Source organism: Patiria miniata, unplaced genomic scaffold, assembly GCF_015706575.1.
Source record: "Patiria miniata isolate m_02_andy unplaced genomic scaffold, ASM1570657v1 HiC_scaffold_8, whole genome shotgun sequence".
Taxonomy (NCBI): domain Eukaryota; kingdom Metazoa; phylum Echinodermata; class Asteroidea; order Valvatida; family Asterinidae; genus Patiria; species Patiria miniata.
The window spans coordinates 2,571,609-2,588,053 of record NW_024037075.1 but is presented as its reverse complement, the minus strand read 5'-3'; the positions used below and the strand labels follow the sequence as shown (position 1 = coordinate 2,588,053).

General features: G+C 42.4%; 2 protein-coding genes across 2 annotated transcripts; one reads left to right on the top strand and one right to left on the bottom strand.

Annotated features, from left to right (window-relative positions):
* Window positions 1-92: 92 nt before the first annotated feature.
* Window positions 93-12,358, top strand: LOC119719345 (general transcription factor 3C polypeptide 4-like). The gene is made up of 18 exons (XM_038188763.1): window positions 93-230; window positions 710-851; window positions 1,558-1,696; window positions 2,089-2,167; window positions 2,691-2,844; window positions 4,151-4,319; window positions 4,580-4,686; window positions 5,126-5,289; window positions 6,098-6,227; window positions 6,513-6,596; window positions 6,991-7,093; window positions 7,849-7,946; window positions 8,432-8,664; window positions 8,991-9,093; window positions 9,937-10,098; window positions 10,581-10,634; window positions 11,140-11,238; window positions 12,139-12,358. Exons 1-18 carry the CDS (start codon window positions 102-104, stop codon window positions 12,201-12,203), a joined length of 2,214 nt encoding a protein of 737 aa, XP_038044691.1. The 5' UTR covers window positions 93-101; the 3' UTR covers window positions 12,204-12,358.
* A 255-nt stretch (window positions 12,359-12,613) lies between these two features.
* Window positions 12,614-16,309, bottom strand: LOC119719779 (DNA repair protein XRCC2-like). Its single transcript, XM_038189268.1, has 3 exons — window positions 16,202-16,309; window positions 14,848-15,187; window positions 12,614-14,513 (listed from the first exon to the last, which is right to left on the bottom strand). Exons 1-3 carry the CDS (start codon window positions 16,232-16,234, stop codon window positions 13,630-13,632), a joined length of 1,257 nt encoding a protein of 418 aa, XP_038045196.1. The 5' UTR covers window positions 16,235-16,309; the 3' UTR covers window positions 12,614-13,629.
* Between the last annotated feature and the right edge of the window lie 136 nt (window positions 16,310-16,445).

Sequence of the window (16,445 nt, the reverse complement as noted above, 5' to 3'; positions counted from 1 at the left end):
ATTGAGAAACTCTATCCATTTACCGGTAATTTCACTAAGTTTATGTTCACGTTTTACCATGACCTCACTTTGACACCCAAGACCTCACCTTTTTATCTATAATGGAACAGTCTGAAACAAAGATGGCTGCGCCCATCATACTTGTGCACTCTCCAGTCAGCAGTGATGCGATTTCGTGGTCGGAGGACAACAGAATCGCTATCGCTACCCCAAAATGTGTCATTATTTTCGTGAGTTTATGTGGAATTCAGTGGGTTTAAGTACATATTTGGCCTTCGGGTCGGTGATGATATTTTACCACGAATTGCCTCGGCACGCGCGCGGGCGCTTGTGGCTGTGCACGCTAGCTGTTTCTGCCCAGTGGATTTGCATTGTATTTGTACACAGTACATACACTGCGCGTAGCACCGTCAGAGTTGAAGTCGTCTGTGGCTAAAATAAACTCAACCATGGAGCTATGAATTATAGCTCAGTATGACTCAACTGTACTGTCACTGACTTTAGGACCCCTATTTCTCCAGCTATATTAAAACGGCTCTTAGAGCTCCAAAATAATAAATAATATTATACTATAGATCATAAATCAAACTTAGTGCAAAATACAACACTTTTTGCTAACAATAATTGTACTAACATTAACAGAACGAAATCTGGTTGCCCTTTACAAATCAACAACAGTGACACTTTTCTTTCTACTTTTCTGTAACAGTCTCTACAGTGTGATCCCACTGAACAGAACAGCAACTTCGTATTCCACAAGTCAATCATCAAACCACATGCTGAAATCTTAGAGCTTGATGTGGGCATTGCCATTGATTTCGAGGCATTGAACGATGAAGAAAGACGGAACTGTAAGTCTGATGGGTGAAAAAGATTGCAATGATTGACTTTCTCATTTTCTTTCATTTATAGGGAATATCATCATTTGCTTTTGCTGTGATTTTCAGAAATGGATGGATTTGGGTGGGGGGTAGTATTTTATAGCAAATATTGACATTTTGGGTTTGTGAATGCTGAAAAAAACCAAGAAAAAACAATCGTATTCTTGCAGTGCGGTTCCCTCACCCACTTAAGATGAAACAGAGCAATTGTTAAATGTCAGGGAATTGTAAGGTCAGGGAATCAGTCTAGCTGGCTTGTAACCATGCACAGGTGTGTAATTGATTGCAAAGAAAATGTGGACTAACCAAATGAGGAATTATGTTCTTTCCAATGCTGGTCTGCCGACCAGTGTTGGAAATTGATACAAAAATATCACTTTTGTGAAAATGACGGCACACCAGGTGCCATGATTTTACATGATGCTTTAGACTTTTTTACTAACCGGCATTTCGTGATAATTTGGTAGTTTTGTTTTTGATGTTTGCAAATTTATGTTATACCTTTAAAATCATCATATGTCATATGTCATGTTCAATATGTCACGTGTCATTGTCAATGTGTCCCATCTTATTGTTTATGTCATATGTCACTGTCATATGTCACATGTCATTGATTAGTAAGTTTTGTTGATGAAGTCACCAATCTGTAACAGCTTTTTAATCGTCTTCTGTGCAGGTCTGGTGAGGTCCCTTCTGATAGACAGGACCCTTTCCCCGCCAGCCAGCACCAACTCTAATGAAAATTACGACAGAATCAGCAGAAATAGTTTCAAGCTAGTCAGGTGGTCGCCGGCCGGTACCCGGGAGTTTGACAGGTACCCTTTTGACTGAGTACCACTTCGCTGGTACCCACTACCGAGATATATAAGCATATATTGAGCCAAACCACAGTCCACAACCAAGCACGTTCAATGATAATTGCCCCTGGTTCCCTGTAGCTGTTGGAACCAGTGAATGGGGATGGTCTGATATAAAAAAAAATTGAGGTCAATCACACTCAAGAGGACAAATCACTCTTTGCTTACTTGATAACTTTGTAATTTTGCTCCTAAATATTTCGTCACGGAATGCAGCTAGGTTAACATTTCAAAATGAAAAATGCCGACCCTTGGCTTGGTAATTAGGCCTACTGTCGTCAGACCATTTCCAACAACATATTAAACCAGTAATTCGAAACATGAAATTTTTTTCTGTTTTATTAAACTAGTGTGTTATTAGCATGTCTCGCACTGGACCACAGACTCACTGTCAACAAACGGACATCCAAGACAGGCAACATGACCATGGTAAGTAAAGGGCAACGAAATGATTGCAGTAATATAGCTTGCTCAGGGACACACTAATGAGACTGACCAATCAGATTATTGGGATGGCATATGGCATCCAATGAGATTGCAGAAGTTGGTTTGCCAGTGCCTGTCCTTGTTTATCAAGGTCTCTTTTCTACAGAATGTCCCAAAAAAGTGGCGGTCTAAATATTTTGAAATAACAACAAAACCACAAAGTAAATTTTTCAATTTTTTTAAATTGTGCAGATACTCCTAATCCTTGGCCCAACCCTTATGAGTATTATTTAATTTCACCTCACTGCACAATGGTCAATTGATCTCAACAACATTTTCAGACACTGTGACCAAGTTCCTTGCCTTAGTAAATTTCAGTGCTGTGCTGTGTAAGCCGTGTAATATTCTTCATGTTGTGAAAAATATTTCAAAATATTTAGACGAACACTTTTAGGGCGGTTCAGGGCGGTACTGAGTCTTTTGGGTTAAAGTCGTTCAGTCTTGTTCATCTCATATTTTGTTATAGGTTGTGGACCTCTCCCTCCTCCTTAGTAAGCTCCTCCCCCAAAGAGGATTTGCTCACATCAATGAGGAGCCACGCCCAGATCTGCCAGCCGAACCCTCACTGGAGACTAAGTGTGTGGAATTCAAGCGTCGTGTCTACATGTTAGCTGCCGTCGGTAAGTATAGACTCGACGCAGAGTTCCCCCTTCATTGCCAACTTACACTGAAGCACGGTAACGGAAGACAAGAAGCCTATCATGAGGTACACTTGTGCAAAACTGCGTGGAATTATGTAAATTTATGCAAATTAGTGAGAGGTTTTACAGGGCAGTGTCTTGGTCAGGCTACATAGTGCAGATTTATGGCATGGTATTTTGTTAAAATTCCAAGGGTTTCTTAGCCGATTTCAGGCATGCAACTTTTTTCTCGGATCCTTTGATTTCCTCTTTTTTTTTACTTCTCATGAATGACAGTACAAATTGAAAAATACTGTACAAAATCTTATGTGGTTTGGAGTTTCCTTGTTTTTTTTTCTTCTAAATTCCCAGTTGTATGCCTGCCATGGTACTTCTGAGTGGAGGGAGGCTATTGTAGTAAAGTGTCTTGCCCAAGAACACAAGCACCATATTCCCCATCAAGGTTCGAATCCATGTACACTCACACATGAGCTGATTGGTCACAATGCAGATTTATGGCATGGTATCTAGCTCAAATTTCTTAGCACCGATGCCATTTGTACTCCTGGGTGACAAGAGCTAGGCTATTGTAGTAAAGTGTCTTGCCCAAGAACACAAGCACCATGTTCCCCATCAAAGTTGAAACCCACGTACCATCTCACAATGAGTTGATTGGTCATGATGCAGACTTATGGCGTGGTGTCTAGCTCAAATTTCTTAGCACCGATGCCATTTGTACTCCTGGGTGACGAGAGCTAGGCTATTGTAGTAAAGTGTCTTGCCCAAGAACACAAGCACGATATTCCCCATCAAGGTTCGAACCTATGTACCCTCACTTATGAGTTGATTGGTCATAATGCAGATTTATGGCGCGGTATCTAGCTCAGGTTTCTCAGCACAGATGCCCATTGGTACTCCGGCCGGGGTGAAGAGAGCTAGGCTATTGTAGTAAAGTGTCTTGCCCAAGAACACAAGCACGATATTCCCCATCAAGGTTCGAACCTATGTACCCTCACTTATGAGTTGATTGGTCATAATGCAGATTTATGGCGCGGTATCTAGCTCAGGTTTCTCAGCACAGATGCCCATTGGTACTCCGGCCGGGGTGAAGAGAGCTAGGCTATTGTAGTAAAGTGTCTTGCCCAAGAACACAACCACCATGTTCCCCATCAAGGTTCGAACCCGCGGAGCATCGCACACGAGTCCGCCACTGCAACCATTGCATCATGACATCCAGTGTGAATCTAATTCATAGTTATAAAGTTGCGTCAACTTTGCATTACTTAAGTTTCAAATTTTTTTTCAGCTATGGATTGGTCCGGTACTTTCAGACCTGCACCAGGTTTAGACCGGGCATGTGGTCTTTCACAGGATGAAACGTGGGAACTTGAGAAAGAGTCATTCAGGTTGCTGGCTGTCGCGATGAAAAGCGGACATGTTGCGATATGGAAGTTCAGATTACATCTGGGGAGTGAGTAAGTACATGTACATTCAACACAGTTTGTTGGGCAGGGTGTCGGTTTGATTTTGAGTGCAAGCTTTTTTGGAGAATGCGTATGTGGAGCGCCGTGGCCTCGTGGCCTGGAGCATTGAATTCGTGGTCTGCGGGTAATTCTGCAGGTTGTGGGTTCGAGTCCAGCCTGGGGTTATGGTGCGTGTGCCCTTGGGCAACGCACCTTGTCACTCATTGCTTCTCTCCTTTTTTGGACACCCTGTATTTCTTGCTTGTGTGCAGGGCTGACATCAGTTTATACAATGCCTTTGACAGTGGCTACCAGTGGCCAGTGTCTCTCGCATGGTGTAGGGAACCACCTCTGCAGACTACCAGCCAATCTACAAAAGGTAAGAAGGTTTTTGTTATTCCGACAAATGAAACTTTGCAGTGTGCTTACTCCTCGTGGTCTGAACAGGACTCAAGAATTAGTCTCAAGAAGTCTAGCATGCGGGGTTGCTTGTGTTCTTGGGCAAGACACTTTATCACAATTTGGTGTTCTTGAAATGGACTGGCATGGCCTAATGATCTGGAGCAAGAAAGTCAAGATTTGTGGTATATTCTTAGGTTATGGTTCATGTCCAGCCTAGGATTGTGCCGCATGTGCCCTTAGGCAAGAGACTTTATCACAACTGCTACATTTGTATATCGGGTCCTGCAGAGCCAAACTATATAGTTGCCAGGATGTCAATACGGCCTGAGAAATATGGCATGATGAGCGGGGGTAATAATGGGGTCTAAAGTATGTTCATTATATTGGTACGTTTTTTTTGACATTTGTTGTTGCAGCATGGCTAGCAGTTGGAGATATACAGGGCTGTATCTCAGTATGGAGCATACAGGAAGAAAACGAAACGACTTCACCGACGTTTACTAAATGTCTGGATGTCTGGGTTGATCAGGACTTGATATCTGTTTCCCACATGGCGTGGACTAACATCGCTCATAAAGAGGTAACTATCGAATCCGTGCGTGAATGGTAGGTGGCATGTGACGTGAAGTACGCAACTTTTCTAGATCACATAGGTGTGGAATGCATGCCTAATTTGGCATATATGTAAATATTGGAATTAGTTGACTCGACCTAAAGCTGCCCTCAGTTTGACCTTGCGACGACACAGATCAGTCGGCGACTGACTTTTCAGAATCAAGCTGCGCATGAGCTACGACTGTCGGGAACATATAAGTCGCCAATTTGTTGCGACCTGAGTGTAACTTGTACGATGATATTAAGACGATCGGCTAAAATAATTAACAGTTGAAAAAGAAGAAAAAATCTAACTTGTGCACAGCAACAGGCGGGAATCAATCGCAGTGGACCCATGTGAAGTTACGATGTCGTACGTGCATCAAGATCATTATATTTCATTGTGTAACCAATCAGCGTTGGCAAAAACGGCCGAATGAGCAGACATGGCCGTGGAAGATCGTTTGATTGTTATCAACACGCGCACCACCATTTTGAAGACCTTACATGATCATGTTTGTGCCGAGGAATCATTGTCGCATCTTTGGTGATGCGAGCACGGTTGAAATTATTTTGCGTCGAAATGCCACTTGTTCCACGAGAATCACACGATTGCTCAGTTCTGTGTCCTAAAGCATTACTTTTCTGCTTGATGCTGACAGTTGCGTCGCGGCGCATGCAAATCGCCGGTCAGCTGAAGGCTGCTCTAGATGTCATAAGGATGGTTTTCTCAAGGGACCGTTTCAAGTGTTCTGAGTTGTAAGACTTGTTGAATAATATTTTTTTTCATGCAGGAATCGTCGAGTATCGCCACACTTGTCGTGACCAAAGGGCCGTATCTCATGGTGTTCCTTGTCGATCTTGGTAGCGGGACCGTGGTTCGTTCTGCCCACAACTCTGGCAAGAACCCGATACTCTCGACAAGTAAGTGATTGTTGGCTCTTCATCTAATATGTAAACTGTCAAAAAACTTTCCAAAAATGCGTCTTTGGACGCCCTTGGGAAATTACCTTCTTTTATTGTTTCTTCAAAATGACAGCATGCCAGAAAGAATAATTTCTTAGGGCCATTACTGTCCTTAAACCAAGTATGCTTTTCAACAATAAGTTGTCAGTTACTTTTTGGATAGCTGCCAATGACATACTCTACCTCTATAGTTAACCAAAACTGGCTTGTTTTCATGTTTTTGTCTGCTATATTTCATTGTAGGTTTGTGTGTTTTTGGGAGCATGGTTCTGACAAACAGTTCATTCGGCGAAACTCATCGGACCGTCATCGATTGGACAAAGTCGGGTGAGGTCATAGGTCATGTAAGGTCATACCAGGTCATTTACCTCATATTGACCTCAAGTTCATGAGGATAATAGATGCTGAATAAATATAAATTCAAATTAAGATTTTGCTAAAATTCAACAAAATAATTCACAGTCATGGTGTTAAAAAGGCCTTGGAATATTTAGAATGCAGGAACCAATTTCAAGATAGTGCATATAGAACAAAATGTTGCTTAGCACAGAATACGTTACCAGGCAAAGTGGCATATGCTGTAATTGCTTGTGATTGGTTTGACTAAGCAGTTTTTTGATGCTTAGTGCCTCAGTGAAATTTGACTGGCAGCATAGAGATTGGTTGGCTGCGCCGAGTTTCTTCGGCGGTCGTACTAATTGTTTCAAATTATGACGTGCAGATGGAGTTTTGGAGACTGATGTCATGGAGAGCTCCGATGCGAACTGCAAGAGTTCTGGAATTACGATATCGCCTCATGGTGTCTACATAGCAAAACCAGTCATGTAAGTACTGTTCTTCAACCCTTGAACCCCTTCCCCACCCCTTCCTCACCCCAATTCTCCCCTTCCCTACCCCATTCTTGCCCCTCCCCCTCCCCCTTCCATTGGTCTTGGCCTCATTGCTTGGAGCATTGAACTTGTGAACTTCAGATAATTCTGCAGGTTGTGGGTTCGAACCCAGCCTGGGGTTGTGGTGCGTGTGCCCTTGGGCAAGGCACTTTGTCACTCATTGCTTCTCCCCACCCAGGAGTAAATTGGGCACCTGTGATGGCAAGGTGGTTATTGTGGTTGATTTTTCACCGAAATGGCCGCATCGAGCTGTTTACTTCCCAGAGAGCTGAGATTATCTTTGGAATGTTTCAATGGTCTATGAGCAGGGTAATAATGATGTAGCGCCTTAAGCGCCAATTGACTTATCGCCGTTTGCGAGTCAGCCACACCTTAGAAAACCCTATGAAATTTTGAACGTTAAGTTTCGTTTGTCTCAGATTTTGCACGTTCCGTTTCCACTTGTATATCATGTAATTGGACAATTTTTCACAAGCTGCGTTGACACGATTCTACAGCGATAAGTTAATACTGATAGATATATGCACTATATAAATATGCACTATTATTTATTAAGATTTTTAAAACAAGCAATTCGCAGTGCAATGCCAAACTAATCGTTTTCCGTAAATGGTATTGTTCAACTTCACAGTCGATATACTTAACACATTTTGGTTGACTTATTATTCATCTTATCTTCCAATTTTTAGGCATCGAATTTCCAGGAGGAGTCCTTACCCTCGGACCCTCAATATCAGCACAGTGGGCAACATGGAAACCGCCGTGGCTGAATTACTGGATTGCCAAGGTATTGAATAAGCCAGTTCAGTATCGCGATGAAGTATATCAGGTCAAAGGTCATTCGGGATCAAATCCCTAACGTGATGATACGCGATGCTACGCGAATGCCCTTTCTGCTTGAAATTAATGCGCGAGCGTCGTGCGCCCGTCTCCTTTCGTGTGCATGCGCCTTGGATGAGCGTTCACTTATCCCAAATGACCCAGAACCCATATCATTGTGCGCATGCGCAGTTGAAATACCAAACTGGGTGATTGCAAAGGATTCCAGGTTTTTATAGGTTTGAGGGTTTATAACATGGTTTGAGAGTACGCAGTCGGTATTACCTCCCTGAGGGATTGGAAGTTCACTAACTAGTTCCCTCAGCTTTGCCTTCCCTTGGGAACTTGTTTTGTGAACATTTTTTGTGTTTAATTTTTAAGGATTCAGCATGCTTCCGAGTTGAACAAGCCCAGAAAGTTAGCAGTTTCTTTCTTGATTGTCACTCTTTCCAGAAGACCTGAGCGAAAAGACCGACCTGCTCGAATTCCTCCGCCAAAACTTTGTCAACACCGGCGACGGCCTCCCACAGGAGTTAGAGTCCGTCGCGGACGGGGAGTCGGCCGTCGAGGCCAGCTCGGGCAAGGGTGGGGCCCACAGCTACACCCTGAGGCTGAGGAGGTATCTACTGCTGATGAAGATGAACAAGGTCGGGGGTGGGACTGACAAGGACGCGGAGGGGGAAAAGGTATGGGACAGGCAGTGATTAGAGCACGGAAATAGAGTACATTATACAATTATTGCCTGCTGTGACAGGGTCCATGTCGTTTTGTACACCCAAGGGGGCAAATGGCATCGGGCGAAGCTGAGGGTGCCATTAGCCCCTGAAGGTATACATATCCCTCGGACCCATCACAGCAGGCAACAATTGTTGTGTTCTACCACGGTTAAAGACTACAGCAGTCCAATTCTGTCACTGGTAACGTCTGAAACTGTGGCTCTCAACACGCGACACACTGCTGACCAATAGGAATGGGGAACTGTCTTATACATTCATGAATTTTAATTTGAAAGGAGTCTGACATACAACGGATCGAAGGGGAGTTGAGGGAATTGCACGTACTTACCGCCCTTCAGTTTTGGCAACAGATGTCTGCAAAAAAAGTTGGCGATAATGGTAGGTTCACCATTTTTACTATCTTTCAAGAAATTATTTTAGTTATTTTCTGTACTACAGTATGTCCTAAAAAGTGTCCGTCTGACTATTTTTGAAATAACTACTAAGCCACGAAGTCAATTTTGAAAATGTTTGGTTGTGCAGATACTCCTTATGCTTGGCCTAAACCCCTATTAGTTTCATTCAATTTCAGTGACGCATCACTACATAATTGTTAATTTATTACAACAACATTTTTGGACACTGACCAAATTCCTTGCCTTAATCAATTTCAGTACTGTGTTATGTAAGCTGTGTAAAATCCTTCCTGCCATGAAAAGGGCTGCAGTTGGGATTGGAGTCATTTGCCTGGCTATCAGTCATCATGGCAAGACCTCAGTTGAATGCTCAAGGGCAAATGATTCCAATCCCAAACCACATCAGCCTTTTTTTCACAACATGCAGGATTTTACACAGCTTACATAACACAGCACTGAAGTTGATTAAGACAAAGAACTTGGTCACAGTGTCCAAAAATGTTGTTGTGCTCAATTGACAATGTGTAGTGATGCGTGACTGAAATTAAATGAAACTCATAGGGGTTTAGGCCAATGATTAAGAGTATCTGCACAATCAAAAATTTTCAAAATTGACTTCATGGTTTTGTAGTTATTTCAAAAACAGTCAGACGGACATTTTTTTGGGGGGACATACTGTAGAGTTTTACAAGATACAACCCTGTAGCTCAGCCTTAATATATCAGGTCTGAACATTCGTTTTTCTTTCATTTATGTGTTTAACATGTTTTGTTTATGAAAATGTATTGCTATTTAGAATTTATACACTTTATTCTTTTGTGCATAGCAACCGCCCACACCACTACATTGTTGCTGATGGCTGATTGGCTGTCTACCTCAAGTAAGAGCAGCGATGAGCCAATCAGGAGTCTTGTTACAGAGGTCTACAAGTCCAATCCTCACGAGACAGAAGTTGGGAAGAGAGAGACATGTGACCTGTGTGGAGAAAATATCCTTTCTGTGGCAGCAGTATTAATAATAATAGTGGGTATTTATAAAGCGCACGGGACTGGTGCTCAAGGCGCTACATCATTATTACCCTGCTCATTGGGCCCATGAAACATTCCAAATACCATCTCAGCTCCCTGGGGGAGTATACAGCTCGATGCAGCCTGTTAGGCGCAGGGAAGCTAATTCAATCACAATAACCATCTCTGCCCTCACAGGTACCCATTTACTCCTGGGTGGAGAGAAGCAATGAGTGACAAAGTTCCTTGCCCAAGGGCACATCTACCGTTACCCCAGGCTGGACTCGAACCCACAACCTGCAGAATTACCCGCAGACCACGAATCTAATGCCCTAAACCACGAGGCCACAGCATTTCCCTACGCTGGTGGATGCAAATTTGCATACGTTTAAAATTTCTTCCTAGGCAATTTTTTTTTTCATATTTACAAACGTGTTTTTCCTTGACTGTCATTTGTCCCTACTTGTTGCATTCACCAGTGCGGTTTCTGATGCCTGCCCCAACGGACATGGATGGAGTGAGTTGAAATTTAATTTTCATGTTCCATTATTCACAGTTTCTTCTTTTAAGGAAATCTTTGAAGGCACTGCATTGTCAACACTGTACGGAAAGGACACTACTATAATTAGACCTTATTCATGAGGAAGCCCTATTTTGATCATGTTCCCTGAATCTCTTTTATAAATTGTAAACTGTTGAATGGGATGGTGCCAGACTATTTTATGATTGGCGTGTGCTCCCAGCCTCACTTTCAATTTTTTTTTTGAATGTGGTTTTAAACATTATGGTATGTTTAATCGCAAACTTCACTCTCTGTGAAATTGCTCCTTCTGGCTTGCTGACGAATAAATCAATGACAAGTGATCAACGATCACCAATCAGATGATGGGGATTTATTCAGGAGTTGCTTAAAACAAAACAATTCAGTGTTGACTTCTGTGATGCGGGATAACCCCCGGGTGCAAATTTCATGGAGGTACTTTAGCGCTCGTTTTATGATGACTTTGTCCGTTACCCCGCAGGCCGGTGTCAGCTGAGCCTACAGCTTTGCCAGACAACCGCCAAGAGTCGTGAGTGTCTGTACTGCAGTGCCATGGCCTTGTCAGCACAAAACCAATCAGGTAAGATCAGAATACGGCCAGTTTGATAAGAGCTTCTATCTGCTCCGTTCACAAGTACCCCCTCACCGGCAAAGAATGTACAGTTGGGGGCGCCATCTTGCCTGACTGCAATATTTTGCTGCGAAGCGCGGCATGGGTGTACATAGTACAAATCCCCTGGTGTATGTGCGTCACACACAAGGAACGGTGCGCGCCAACCAGTGAAATGCATGTGTCCTGCCCATGGTACGTCGTTGCTAGGTAAAAGGGCGCCCCCTTTTGTTGGCGCACGGAGCCTTGGATCATTTCTTTGAATCATTACTTAGATATCACAGTAAATTGGCTCCATCATAGACATTACACTTTTTCATAACGTTGAAATTGCCCTAAAGTGAATACAGGTTACTCGCCAAAAATTTAACCCTCACCCCTGGGCCCTTTCGGCTAGGAACCTCCATCCTGCAAAACCCTCCAACTGCCACCCATGTGAAAATTGATTTCAACTGCAAACCTCCAAAATCATCCTGTTATTTCTTGAATTTGTTCAGTGGAGGGGTGACCAATGCCTCCATCCTTCAAAATCTTCCAACAATCGCTGTTGATGGGTTGAGGCAGTGCCGATGACATTCAGAAGCAGCGCGGATGATAGCGAGCATAATGCAGGGCTCAATTATGCACGACTGAACATAAACAATGTTGGGTACAGCCTACGAACTCGACACAATGCATCCTCCAAAATGAACCCACTTTTTTTGGCCAAAATTCTCCAAAAGCGCCTGGAGGTTTTTGGAGGAATGACGGTTAGGATGAGGGGTAAACTCGAGACTGGCCATCGTCTAGTTTTAGTTTAGCACAAAAACTTGCAAAAAACTTGATTGAATAGCAGGAAACAATTTTTTTTCCAAAATTTTTCTGTTTTAGATTCTGCATGGCTGAGGCGAATTCTACGGCAGTGCTGTCTCCTATGTGCATCAATGTTTGTATAACTAGGAATTATATCACTCTTATTTGATGGCAACTATTAAAAAATGAAACACTTAAACCAGTTCGTGTCGGATGACGTGTATACACGCAAATGTTCTGTGGTATTCGGAACGGATGATGAAAACACACGCGGGGAGCGAGGCCGGAAATATCTGTCAGCGACCCGCTCGCAGCAAGCGAGGCCTGAAATATGAGTGTGCTGCCCAAGGGTGATTGCTGCAACCCGCCTGGCTTGAGGTCGAGTGAAAAGTAATCCTGCGCCTCGTTCCATTTTGGCAAAATATTCCCATGGGGTAGGCAGGCGTTCAAAGCCAATATACAGATCCAAGAAAATTGAGTCTTAACTCTCCTTTTACGTCCTGCACAAAGTGAATGAAGCTGTTGGAGTTATGTCAGACACAAAAAGAGGGCATTATTTGAAGTTGCTTACACTTTTGGTATTGTATTTTATTGTGTTCACCTTCTCTCGACAAAGGCTTTGAATATGTTTGTGTATGTTTTGTGCATGCATTAAAAAACCAGCAGTCGATTTCACATTGATTTCACGGCGTAAGTCCACTTGCACCACAATTTATTATGTAAGTTGCGCATACATATGGGTTAAAATTACATTGGCAGATGCTTCGTTTGTGGAGATAGTCAATGTAATTTTGAATATTTATTTCACAAATACATGTATGAAGTAAAAATGTTAAACAGTTTAAACATCTTGATGAAATCAAGCCATGTACATGTCATATATCATGCAAAGGTTTGATAAAATGTACAAAAGTTGTAATTATATGTAAATACATTTGTATGGATCCAATAAAATCTCTATTTTGTTGAAGCAACTAATTTAATGTGATGCATGTTAACAGTTCTGTCCAATTTGAAAAGCAGTCGAGGAGTTTGGCTTGAAATTTTTTTTTTGGTATTCTAGATTTAAAATAAGTCCAGTTGTTTAACTTGTTTTGGGATGCTAACCAACATTACAGTGTAAAAACTCTCCCGAAAAATCTGCTCAACTTCTCATAATATTGGATTGTTCTATAATCCTAACGATCCCCATCCAGCCAAACTCCAACACCAGGGTTTGTTGGAATCTGTTAGGATTAGTACTGCACTAGTAAACTGACTGTGTTTTACGTGGGATTAGACATACCACAAATAAACAGAGTCAAACTGTTTATGTGCACAGTTTACCATATAGTGTTGGGATTTGCAAGGATGAGGAAGGTTCCTAGTAAATCACCCTAGGGAGTTTGGAATAATGGATGTTTTACACCTGATTTGGATACCCCACAAATCATGACCGAGACTGATATAGTTCTGAATTCTGAAAGTACTGAATTCTTTGGATTTTTGCAATTCATCTGATGCTGAATAGTTAAAATTTTGTCACATTTTATGGAAAGACTAGCCAGACATGGATGCTGGTACCACGTTTCACTGGTAAACAACGCCCTTATTTGAAATGGCAAATCTGCAGAGATGATCCGGAGTTGGGAGAGTTCGAAGTGCTGTGTAGTACGATTGAGTTGTAACTAGATTCTTTGCATGAACTACATGTTCGTGTCTCCTCATGACAAACCGATGGGTGATTAGCTTATTCCAGGCACTGCACATGAACTCGTGATGCTCATAATCCGAATGAGATGTATTTGAACGTGTAGTTGGTGTGGTCGGATCTTCATTCCAAAAGTTGTTCCGTCGGTTGCGCTGGATGAGGGCCGGCTTGGTCGCCACTAGCACCAGCTGGTATTCACCAATTAGGCGCTTGATGACGCCCACCACTCTCCTCTGATTGGCCTCCTGGGCTGAGGCCACGCCCCCATTCATCCTATCTATCCAATAGAAAGCCGCGACGTTCTCCAGCATCAAAACACTCACATCAGGCCGGTTGGCAATGAGAGATTCCAGCGAATGCAAAGTAATAATGAGCTGGTCGCTGCTCGCACCGGCTCGAACCAGATAGAACCGGTTCAGGCAAGTTCTGATGAACGCCTCGATCTGGTCAGCCGTTGGCTCCTCAAACAGGGTCTCATCTTCTTTGACAATACTACTATCAAGCTGCTCGTTAGTCCTAGAATTATTACACTCGTCACCATTGCACAAAATGATTTCACCAGTTCTTGTCCTCTTCTTGCCAGTTTGTTTACTCGTTCGGTGATCATCACAGAAACGAGGCTCTTTGCTAGTAGCTTGCTGACCTGCAGCACCATTCGCATTCATCCTGCCATTCAATTTCTTGCACATTTCACATGTGTCTGATCCAGATTGCACATTTTCGGTTTTTGAGTTGGTGCTCAGGCTGGGATTTGATGCATCCTCTGTTAAAAAAAAAGGAAAAACTTGCATTTAGAATTGATGCATGCAACTGGGAGGTCAGAAAAAAGAGAGGAAATTCCAAGGATTTAAAGACTGTACACAGTTTTTATTTTCAATTATTGCCACAAAGCAAGTTTGTATTGCTCAGGGCATGCTCGGACGGGATGGAACTCGTCGGGAAAATACGTGAGGGAAAATTTGATCATGGTTCGCCGGGATAGGGCCAGGAACATGTAGCAATTTACAATGTTCATTTCTCAACGTCAAACTCCAATTATTACAGTATTTTGTTTACACAACAAAAATGAGATTCCTCCTTCAACAACTTTGACTCACTGCGTTTAGCCAGGTGCTCCTTCAAACGCTCACTCCTTTCTTTCGTCCTGTCCACCTCATCCACTATCCTCCTCTCGAGAACCTGAAACAGCCGTAGCATGGAGAACTGGAAATCAGCATCCACCAGGATCACGCCCACCCCCAGGCCGCCAAGCTCCGCCCCTCTCCAGGTCTCGGGGAGGATGCAGTTGCTGATGAGATGGAGGAGCAGCTCCGTCTTCCCGCATCCGCTGGGCCCGTAGAGCTCAACCGCGTCGCCGGGGTGAAGGGCGCGAGAAGGTGGAAACAGCAGGGGGTCAAGGGCCTCCAGAGAGGGTTTGGCACCCAGGCGAGCAAAAAGCTGAAAATGAAAGGAGATTTTATGTTTTTTTCAAGTTTGTTCACAGCAAAGGATGCTCATTCCATTCGTTGTGTGTGATGAGCACATATGGTGCCAACCGAAAACGGCAAGCCAATTTGCTAGCTGAAAAAATAAAGTAAAAAAATGGTAAAAAATAAAGTTTATCTCCGGTTTCAGTAGCATGAAACAACTGAGAATACATATATTTCCATTCCCTTGAGGCAGTTTGGCGCAATGGTATATAATTTTGGTTGAATCAAAGTTTGAGAGAATCAAATTTAGGTCTGGAGATTAATTATACAAGTGCAATATATGTTGTCTTTTTATTTGTGTCCAGCTAAATTTGTAGCAATGCTGTATACAAGAAGTTTAACATCCGGTGGAAAGAGTGACGTTGCCTTTACTTGGACACAAAAGTATCACTATCATGTATCAGCAGAAGAGTCAGGAAAATTGCAGAATTCTTTCAAAATCTTGCAAAATCTGCCAACTTAAGGGGAAAAAAAGGCCCGCCTCCTTTCTTTTTTCAAAAGGTTGGTTGAAATTTTTTTTTACTGGGCCTTAAAAAAAGTTATACCACTGAGAAAGCTTTCTGAGCATTTTTTAACAACTTTTGAATTGTTCATGTTGTTTCTCAGCTAGCAGTAGCAGCCAAAACATGACAAAATTCATTTGATTTTCCTACAGATCTGTACTAAGTGACCATTGTTGAGGAAATATACGGTGCAAAAATTGGTATCAAAACACAGTACTAGTCTATGATTATGAATCAGTGCACATATCAACTTGTCAACACTTTTCAATGAACTGAAAATATTTTGAAAATGTATCATCAAAAACCAACAAGATTGAAGTCTTTAAAGATCTTGGTAAGTCAACCCATCGTATCCGATATTCGATCTGCCTGATCTAAATATATCCCTTTAATTTCAGGTCTCATCCGATGAATTCGGATGGCACGGTGAACTGAAGTATGCACTCATAAAAACACAAACATTCTTTCTCTTCGCATACCTGCGCACCGGTTTCTGAAAAACCCGCGGCCATCCTTGATGATAGATTGCTACCCCTTACCGGATTTTATGCATTGACCAATCATGAAGACAGGAGACAAGACAGTAATGTGCGAAAAGTCAAATAAGTCTCGTTCAATAAGATAATATTATCAAATTAGTTTATACGCATATTATTAGTTATTTGCAAGCAATTTGAGATCAAAATGTACTATAAATATTTAAAATGTAATAAAAAAAATAAT